This window comes from Chrysochloris asiatica, unplaced genomic scaffold (assembly GCF_000296735.1).
Source record: "Chrysochloris asiatica unplaced genomic scaffold, ChrAsi1.0 scaffold00184, whole genome shotgun sequence".
NCBI classification, from domain to species: domain Eukaryota; kingdom Metazoa; phylum Chordata; class Mammalia; order Afrosoricida; family Chrysochloridae; genus Chrysochloris; species Chrysochloris asiatica.
Genome location: NW_006408702.1, coordinates 4,937,174 through 4,947,954, shown reverse-complemented (window position 1 = coordinate 4,947,954; position 10,781 = coordinate 4,937,174). Strand labels below are relative to the sequence as shown.

The 10,781-nt window shown below is 44.0% G+C and overlaps 1 protein-coding gene across 1 annotated transcript in view; it reads left to right on the top strand.

Annotated features, from left to right (window-relative positions):
• Nucleotides 1-10,781, top strand: part of MTMR10 (myotubularin related protein 10) — a 98,495-nt gene that overhangs the window by 12,964 nt on the left and 74,750 nt on the right. The window contains exon 3 of the mRNA XM_006872144.1: nt 9,743-9,879. Within this exon, the coding sequence (XP_006872206.1) occupies nt 9,743-9,879 (137 nt within the window). The remainder of the gene's footprint in view (nt 1-9,742; nt 9,880-10,781) is intronic.

Sequence of the window (10,781 nt, the reverse complement as noted above, 5' to 3'; positions counted from 1 at the left end):
TCGCAATTAGTCATGGTAACAATTACTCACTCTTGAATTGTAAGAATCATATCCCCATCTCTTTTTACCTGACCCATCCAGACAAGATGAAAACTATTCAGTGGGGACTCTTATCTTCCCCTACACACTCTTAAACTAAACTCCTTCTTGAAACTTAGTATGCCAGTCACTTTGTGCCTTTATTGGCCCCTCATTTTAGGGAGCCGATGTCTGAGTTGTCCGTCTCTATTTACCCTGTATACAGAGGGGATAGCATTGATACTTGATATGAAGACTCCTTCCCTCTCTGTTGGTATTTAGAGCTACTATCTCCGTAAGTATAGGTCAAGTTCATCAAATTGTAGCAATTTACACTCATTTCCTTTGTCAAAAGTTGTGTGTTTTTTTAATCTTCCTCTTGTCTAGTTCTGAATATCAAGCCATCGAGGCTATATCAAATGGGTACTGTCTGCAAGTTTGGGCGTTCTTATGTGTCTCCCTTCACTTCATATCAACTGGATGCCTCACTCTCAGCTCTAGCCCTCTGTGGCTATGTCCTTGACCATGGGCTCAAGTGTCCTCAGGTCTCACCACACTTTGGACCAACCAGCCCTTCCTCTTCTCTGTCTGATCTCCAGGTCAACAGGAGTCTGTGGAATGTGGTTGAAGTCAGCCCATTTCTTCATTGCTGCCTTTCCCCTTCTTCCACTAAGTAGTAGACCAATGTGGTCACCAGCAAGCTTACATGCCTGCTCAAGTGCTCCCTTTGAGTTTCAGTTTAGAGGCGGGTTTGTCCTGAAGGGACTGAATTGCTTGCCTTGATGGCTCCCCATTGAATAACTTGCTTATTCTTGTAGTAGCCAATCATACTGCCATTTTTGTTTTGGGTTTTTCCTGAAGATCTTTCTTTGAAGATGTATCTTCTGTTGCTCTAGCTATTCCATGCTGGTCTGCTTGTCCTTTCTAGTGGGAATGTCCCACCTCAGAAGGTTCTGGATGAGTCTCAGGATTTCATCTACAGTCCTATACACTGCAAAGGCTCCACAAGAGGACTATTTCACTGGGCAAGTTCTAGAACCCCTTCATCTTCTTTTGATGCTTTCTTCACCCTTCAGTATTCTACCCATAGAATCCTTCAGTGTTGCAAGCCAAGGCTTGAATTTTGTTCTTCAGTTCTTTCAGCTTGAGAAGTGCTGAGCGTGGTCTTTTTGGTTTTCTACCTCCAGGTCTTTGCACATTTCATTTTAATACTTCACATTGTCTTTTTGAACTGACCTTTAAAATTTCCTTTTCATCGTTTTTGTCTCCTCTTTTCTCCCATTTGCTTTAGCATGTCTGCACTGGAGAGCGAGTTTCAGAGTCTCTTCTGACATCCATTTTAGTGTGTTCCTTCTTTTTTGTCTTCGTAGTGCCTCTTTGCTTTCTTCTCGTATGATGTTCTTGATATCATCCCACAACTTTTCTGGTCTTCTTCGTTCATTAGTATCTAATGCATCAAATCTGTCCTTTAGATGATCTCTAAATTCAGGTAAGATATATTCCAAGTCATATTTTGGCTCTCTTAGACTTGCACTAGGATAAGCACTGGACCACAAGGTCAGTTTGAACTGCCAGGTCGGTGGTTCAAACTCACCAGCCACTTCTCAGAAACTTTCTGCATTGTAGCTATGAGTCAGAACCAACTGGATAGCACTTATTTACAACAACAGCACAGCATTAAACAATAATGATGAGTCTGTGAGGCATCTCATAAACGGATGAGCTCAGAGGACATTATGCTTAGTGGAGTGAAGTAAGTCAGTTACAGAAAGACAGATATATGTAGGAGACCACTATTATAAAAAGTCGACAAAAGGATTTCATGCTAGAATTCTTTTAAAAATGCCAATGGCCGGAGGGGAAGTGAGAGTAAATGAGTAACTAGCATCTGGACACATTAACATGGGTAAAGGGAAAGTCAGTGTACACTGCCAGAGGCAGGGAGACGCTGAGAGGAGGGCGGGAACACAGGTAAGCACAGTCTTATACACAGTCCTGCAAGAATGGTGCTCTGGCCATGGATGCATTGGTACTCAGGCTGAACCCGTATTGGGACGGGGGGAGGGGGGCGGCACTGTGTCTACGAATACAGGTAGGTTTGACAGAGGATGTTTCTATATGTGTATTTACCTGTGCTGCCAATGTAGCCATCAGTGTGGTGAAGCATACAGTGGGTAAAGTTAGGAAAACCTCTTGGACATAACCAAACACCTTGGGGACACCAAGGTCCGTTGGCATAACAATTCACAAGGACGGTGTTCTACATCCTAATTTGGTAACTAGCAACTGGGGTCACAAAAGCACGTGTGGGCTCATTTAAGGTGCAACCATTGGCTTCTGCCTTACCAGAGGAAGGAAAGTGAACAAATTGAAGATGCTTGGAAATAGTCCAGTGAACTAGGACCATGTGCGCATCAGCCTCCGTGGCCCTGAGACCAGGAGAAATATTTGGTGCCAGGCTGCCACTACCAATTGCCCTGAAAGGAATCACAATGGAAGGTCCTGGGTATTGTTGTTGTTAGGTGCCAATCTTGTGGTTCAAACTGACCTTGTAGACTGGTGCTTTATCCTACAGTGCCACACTAGGACTCCAAGATCCTGGATAGTGTGGAAGAAAGATGTCAAACAAAACTCAAAGTCATTATTAAAAAACAACAAAAACACAGCAGGGTGACTGGTCAGATGGAGATGACTGGAGCCTGTAGCCACCCTTCAGGTCCGGTAATTAGCTCACCCCCATGACTCAGTTGTCAGCTAAACAGTAGACAGGTCTACGTGGGGAACAGTAACACTAGGGTGGTCTGTGTTCCCTAGAATAATCAACCATTTGAGCTCAGAAGGACGTAGAAAAGAGAATGTCACTTGAATGTTTGGTTCTCAGGCAGCTAAAAACTTCTTGTTAGACCATTTAGAGCTTTATTGTAAAGGTTTCACGAAAACACACTTTAATGATTTTTCAAATTCTTTTCGCAAATTGTAAGAGAAAATCTTAACCCATCAGCTTATAATTTAGGAAGTTTTTTTCCATGATACTTTTTGCCTACCCCATTTGGAAGATAATTTTATATTTTGTCTTCTTGGAGGCTTCTCGGGGTAACTACCAGTCTTGTGCTGATATGGTAAACATTTTGTGTGTAAATACTCACTGTGGTTGATTCCAAGCTATCCACTTGATACCACTGACCCTGGAGGTGAGTGAGATGAACCTAGTTGCTTCTTCTGAAGCAGTGCAAGCCTTCTCTAGCTCACCATTGCTTTACTGTAAGGCCTAGGGTACAATCTCAGTGATAACTTGGTATCTTTTAGAGTGCTGAAATGTTCCTCATCAGTTCCCTCTTCAGGATCAGTCATTTAAAATGTAAACAAGGAAATAGTCTCAGGACTTCTGTTTATATGTCCTATTTAGATAGAGCGAGCCCTGGCATGGCGCTGTGGGTTAATGTGCTGGACTACAGGATCGGTTTATGTGAGGAAGGCTTTTGAATTTGGAAGATGTGCATTATTCTGTGATTGACTGCCTAGGGTAGCTCTGTGGGTTAGATGCGCTGAACTACAAAGTTGGCTTGACTGCAGGGTTGTCGGTTCAATCTCACCAGCCACTCTCTGGAAACCCTATACAGAGTCACTGTGGGTGGGAACCGACTCCATAAACAACACCACCTTTTGATAAGCAAAGTTTGAAGCCATTTAAAGATCTTTGTGTTCAAACTCAGCAGAACCTGATTTCCATTTACTCATTTTCTCAGATACAAAGAAATGATCTCTACAGCATAGAGAATGTTTTATTTGTAGAACTCTTGAAATTGAACATAGTTCAGTAGGTCTTTGTATCTTCCAGATGATGGTGATTCAAATTTTAGTTATCAGAATTTTTTCTTTTTATAACATTAATAATTTTTCTCTTTGTGGGGGACAATAGGATACTTGTAAGAGGAGAAATAATAGGGGGAAATTAAGTAAACATCGTAGAGAAATGGGAACAGTTTCATTTACCACCACTTACCCTGTAGTAGATAATTCATTTTGGTGGCCTCTTTCTTTAGGTTGAATGATAATTAGGCCAGAGCCCCAGACTGTCACAAGTTAGCCGTCTACTTTTGAACTGTCATTTTTAAAAATCATGGAAATGTACACATTAGGTTAAGAAGTGTTTTCCTTCTTAACAGATGACCAGCTCTGTAGCCTGTTGACTGAGAAGGTTGTGCTAGGAAACATCGGCCACATTTCCTTTGCATTGAGTAATTGTCTTTTGTTGAGAAAAAAAGATATCTTTGGATTACTAGTGGTTTTGGTCACCAGTTGTTGTTGTTGTTGTTAAGTGCCTTCGAGTCGGTTCCGACCCATAGCGACCCTGTACAGGGTTTCCGAGGGTGTAAATCCTTACGGGAGTAGAAAGCCTCATCTTTCTCCCGTGGAGCAGCTGGTAGTTTCGAACCGCTGACCTTAAGGTTCGCAGCCCGATTCGTAACCACTACGTCACCAGTTAGTACTGGCAAATCACCCCAAAACCTATGGCTTCCAGCAACTTTTTTTTCTCATTATTCTTTGACCCGGACTGAGCTCAGCTGCGCTGGTTGGCTGGTGGGCACTCGTGTGGACGGCAGGTCTGCTGAGACATTGGGGCAGAAGCATGCATGTCTCTCCTTCGCCAGCAGGGCAGCTGGGTGTCTTAAGAGGCAGCTTCGGGCTCCCAGGAGTGCAGATCTTCTTAGGACAGAAGATCTGTCCCATCCCTGCATTGCTTCTGGGGTTAGGCCCATCCCAGGTCCTAGAAGAGGGCACTCCACCAGGGCGTGCTGTAGACCACTGTAACCAATGTCATGGAAAAATAGCTGCAGCTAGCAAAAGGAGAAACTGCTAGTAATCTTGGGAACCTGAAGCTTCCTGGAAGAACTGGTGTTCGCTGCCGGTCAGATTGAAGAAGCAGGTCATTTCAGAAGCTTCGGGTATCAGTTATGCTGACTCTGACCTTATTTGTGAACCATCACATATAGGTCTCATAAGGACGGGTGTGTTTAGGGGTGTTAATGGTGCCCTGAATTCTTTGATACGATATTTCTAACCATAGTCTTCATCGTTGTTGTGAAGTGCTGGCGAGTCGATTCCAACCCATAGCGACTCAGCATAGGGTTTCCGATGACCAATTGGTGAGCTTGAACCGCCAACCTTGTAGTTCAAATGACTTTGCAGTCTGGTGCATTAACCCACAGTGCCACACCAGGACATTGTAGTTACTACCAAATGACTAGGTGTGGGCGTACTGAGTGTCGTTGAGTTGATTCCAACTCATAGCAACATAGGATAGGGTTTCCAAAGAGCAGATGGTGAGTTTGAACCACCAGCCTTTGTGGTTCAGACAGACCTTGTGGTCTTGCATTTACCCTACAGCACTACACTGTGACTCTAGATAACTACGTTGTTGTTGTCAAGTGCTGTGGAGTCAGTTGCAACTCACAGCGACCCTGTATAGGTTTCCGAGGAGCGGCTGGTGAGTTTGAACTGCCGACCTTGCAGTCCGGAGCTGATCCTGCTGCACAACACCAGAACTCCAAATGACTGGGTAGAACGTGCTTGGGGTTTACCAAGGGGACTGGATCGCTGCCCACTAATAATGTCAATAAGGTACATGGCACCCAGGTGCTGTGGAACCGTGTACATAAGGTACGTGGACCCTAACGAGAGGACTGGCCGGTCTTGCCATCCTATTAGCTTTAAACTGAGCCATCCCAGTGGACTCTTACTCCCATCCAGAAAGTTGAGTGAGCACATTCTTGAGTGGGGACACCAGAGAAGGAGCATCACAGGCACAGAACCAAGAGCCCGAGTTCGAGCAGTGAGCTTCCTGTCCATGGAGCAAGAAAACTGAGTGGCTGTGGGCGGGAGTCTTGCTTCCACTCTGAGAAGCTGGAGCTGAGGCTCCCTGACAGGCTCCAGTGCGTTTGGGTCGTTTATCTGTAGAGTGGAAAGAGCTTTGCCCGAGCAAGGCAGAGACCTGGGGCCTGCATGGCTGAGAGCCTGTGGGCATGGCCAAGACAATGATGTCCTGACCAAAGATTGTTTCGTGCCCTTTCCTGATCTTGGTTGTAACCTGTTGCTTCCCTATAAGCCCCATAATAGTATGTATTGTCTGTGGGTTCTGGGTGACCTCTGCAACGGATTATCAGACACAGCAGAGAACTAGTGAGTGCTATGGATGTCAGAATTGGCCCAGATTGAAGGGCAGAGGCCTGTGTGAGCGCCACCTCACAGGAATTGGCCCTGGGTTGATGCTGAGTTTGATCCTTCTCCCCCCTGGGGAAGTCATTTTTACAGTTGGAGGGCAGAACATTTGAAAGCAGATCCACCCATCCCTGCAGGGCTACAGAATGAGGTAAATGTACTGCTCTCTCATGGCCCCTTGTGTCTAGTGAGGCTGGCAGGAGGGAACAGCCTCCCCAGGCCTCTTACCCAACTGAACTGGCAGTAGCTCATGGTGTGACTCTGTGGGCTAATGCGCTGGACTGCAGAGCTGGTTTGAACCACAAGGTTGGTGGTTCAAGCTCACCAGCTGCTCCTCAGAAACACTATACGGGGTCGCTATGGGTCGGAGCTGACTTGATGACAATTAACAACATATCCCTGTAGCGTAAGCACTTGACCGCAAGGTCAGTTTGCACTACAAGCTTGGTGGTTCAGACTCGTCAGCCGCTCCTCAGAAACCCTATACAGGGTCGCTATGAGTCGGAACCGACTCGACGGCACCAACTCGACGGCACTTACCAGCAACAGCTCATTTTTGTTGTGACCAAGAAGTACTTTGTCCTAACATTTGACCATAAGTGCCTTTCCCAGAAACATTCCTTTTTGCCCTGTGTGTTGTTGACTCATGATTTGGGGAGTGTATTTCAGTTAGGTATCATTGGTTGTCTTTATAAAGTTAATACAGTCCTACAACGTGGTATCGTGGTGATTATGAATCAGGCTGCGAACCTTAAGGTCAGCAGTTTGAAACTACCAGCCGCTCCATGGGAGAAAGATGAGGCTTTCTGCTCCCATGAAGGTTTACAGCCTCGGAAACCCTGTACAGGGTTGCTATGGGTCGGAACCGACTTGACGGCACTTAACAACAACAACTTTGTCATTAAGATGAGTCAGTTTCCAAGGCTGTAAATCTGTATGGGAGCAGAAACTCTCATCTTGCTGTCACAGAACAGCTGGTAGTTTCGAACTGCAGACTTTGAGATTAGCAGGCCGATTGATAACCACTACATTACCCGAACTCCTTACCAAGACTTTGGTGGTAGTGGTGGTGGTGGTGGTGGTTATGTACCATGGAGTCAGTTCCAACTCATAGTGACCCTGCATAGGGTTTCTGAGGCTGTAAGTCTTTCCGGGAGCAGAAACCCTCATCATTCTCTCACGGAACAGCTCGTAGTTTCAAACTGCTGACCTTGAGGTTAGCAACCCAATTCGTAACCACTATGCTACCAGAACTCCTTTACCCAGATTTTAGCGCCCTTGAAATCCTGAGGTTGTTAGTGAGAATTGTGGCTGCCTTTTTCAACAATAAAAATGCACGTCTATCTTGTCTTTCCTCCGTGACGCTCCCTGAACAACTCCCCATTGAACTTAGAAGGGCTTCTGAGTACAGGTGGTGGGTGTTGGTGTTAAGTGCCTTAGAATCAGTTCTAACTCATAGCAACCCTCTGAGTCTAGGGTTTCTGAGGAGCTGCTGCTGGGTTTGAACTGCTGGACCTGTGGTTAGCAGTCCAGTGCTTATCCGACAGCACCTTATTAGGGAATATTAGTAACTACTTGACTATATAGCTTGTCGTCCCTGTAAAGAAAGATTCTAGTTCCGTAGTTGCCACAAGGATCGGGTGGAGTTCTTGTCCTTTGTACTGCAGTGTTCCTTTGGATGCCTCTCCACTTTTACCTCTACTTGTAATATCTTGGCTCTCGAGCTTGTGGACAGTCTTTTGCCAGCATACAAGGGTTTGCTTGTTCAGATAAGTCTATTACTGATTTTCTCTTTTTCATTCATTCATTCTTAGTTTTTAGCTGAGAAAAGATGAAAAGACACCTCAGGAATAAAGACAGGATCACTAAATCACAATTTAGAATAAGATGTGCAGTTTTCTTCTTGTTTTTTGTTCAATGGTGGAGTCTAGGTAGTAGGATGGTTTGGTCCAGGTTTTCAGTACAGCCTTCCATTGAATGCTGCACCTCATTGGTGAGAAAGGATATTTGGACTTGTCATAGAAACATTCCAGAAGGAGCAAAGTTGTGTTGTCTGTTCCTTCTGACCACTGTCCTGAGGAGGCCTCCGGGGTACTCTAAGATCACCATGCCAATTGCACATTAAAACATCCAAAAGGACATGCCGAAATGCATCTCCTAAGCTTTGTTTCATATATCTTTAAGCAGTGTCTCCAGCAGGAGGGTGGGCAGACTTTTTCTATTAAGGGCCAGATAGTAAATGTGTCCAGTTTTGTAAGCCATTAGATCTCCGTCTCAAGAATTGAATGCTGCCTTTGTCCCATTAAAGCAGCTATATATAGTACACAAACGAAGGAGCATGACTTTGTTTCAGTAACATTTATTTATAAAAATAGCTGGATTTGGCTCACAGGTTGTAGGATAAACACTGGGCTACAAACCACAAGGTCAGCAGTTCAAATCCCACCGGCTGCTCCTCAGTTACCCTATACATGGTTGCTATGATTCAGAACCAACTTGACAGCTCTTAACAACAACAAACTCATTAAATCCTCCTTCTTTTATCTTTGTCTTCCTCTTGTTGCATTCACAGGCTTGACATTCTGTGTTTGTACCATCAGTGAGGGAAACGGGTCTCGAGGGAAACGGGTCTCACGGGAAAAGGGCTGTACCCTGAGTGTGTGCATCCTGACTGCACACATGTGATGGCCGGTCACATAGGTCTCCACTGGTCCCCAGCTTGTTCTCTTCTTCGTCAGCCTCTGCTCCCTTCTCAGGAACCTGGAAGCCTGTGGTCTTGTTTAGTACAACATACATGTGAAATATGTATTAAATCATAAAAGTTATGGATGGTTTGGATGAGGTGCAGCCACCTGGAAATGGGTATAATTAATTTCATATTTTAGGTTAAGGTCCTTGTTGTAATTAGTAGCCAAGATCTGTTGAGAGAGAGGGAAGGCTGGATTAGATAGGCAGTTTCTGGTACCAGAGTTGGCTGAAACCATACCGAGTTTGATGAACTGTAGAAGATATAAATTTTATGTATGTGGATTGTTTAATAAGTTTCTCTGGATGCTTCCATGACACAGTAAAACTGCCCCATAGGGTTTCTAAAACTACAGCTATTTATGGAAGCCGACTGCCACATCTTTCTCCCACAGACCGGCTGGTGGGTAAAGCCCAGCTCTTACCTTGCCACGGCATCACCACGGCTCCGTGTAATTGAATATTACTATCGAAGTCATGAAAGGCAGTGTATCATGGTAGTTATGAGTGCAGACTCAGGGCCAGCCCTTCTGCTTCAGCCCACTGCAGCCCCTCCCCATCGCTCTTTTCCCCTCAATTTCTATATTTTGCAAGTGGAAAACAGTCTTTTGTTACTTGTCACTGTTGTGGGGAGGGGGAGCGCCTAAGGTTCTTCCTGTTACCATCAGCATCATGAAATGAATGGTCTTTCTAGGGCACTCAGGGGATATTTTACAGTAGTAGTGAAGCTCATACAATGATTTCTTTTTTCCCCCCAAAGGAGAAATTGTTGTAAATGAAGTGAATTTTGTGAGAAAATGCATCGCAACAGACACAAGTCAGTATGATTTGTGGGGAAAACTGATATGCAGTAACTTCAAGATTTCCTTTATTACGGACGATCCAATGCCATTACAGGTGGGTTTTATTTGTGCACTGCATAACTGGTATCAAGGCTTTTGACTCTAAGTAGCACGTTATTGTATAAATCACAGGTGTGGAAAATTTTTAAGATATTTAAATGACTAATATTATTAAGGACTTAACGACATTAAATGATTAATCTGTTGTTAAGGACCCTTGATGGCACAGGGTTAAAGTGCAAAGTTTGGTGGTTCAAACCCACCAGCCTCTGTAGGAGAAAGCTGTGGCAGTCTGCTTCAGTAAGGATTTACACGTTTAGAAACCTTATGGGGAAGTTCTGCTCTGCCCTTGTAGGGCTGCAGTGTTGGAATCAACTAGATAGATGGCTATGAACTTTTCGTTTTCATTCTAATGCTGGCAATGTCTTCTATTATAATTCAAAATACAGTTCAAGTAGAATGTTGGAACACAGAGACTAGAATTAGTACAAGGTTTCAAGTCACTCTGCTGTGTTGATTCTGTCGGCATTATTTGTCCTTTTCAATTAGGGAGCTCGGATTTCCTTGTTTCCAGCTCTATAACCTGCTTATAAAAGAGCAACATTCTCAGTTACTAGTCATAACAGAAAAAATTAGCAAAACTTAGAAATGCTATACATTTGGACTGATTTTATAATATTTTTTAACGAGGTATTTTTCTAAAAAAATCAAAGTCTGGTTTCTAGAGTGAAAAAAAGTTAAATTTTTCTCTTAATAACTTTCATTTTATGGTCTTACTGGAAATTTTTCCTTTCATTTTAAAAAATGTTTTAATTAGACATTCATTTGATTAACTTAAAAATTCCTGCTTTGTGGGGAGGGGTGGAAGAACAAGATAGATAGGGGAACACTGAGACAGGTTTGCATGGCCTAATTGAACAGAGGTAAATAGTGATGCATGCTCAACCTTGGAACATC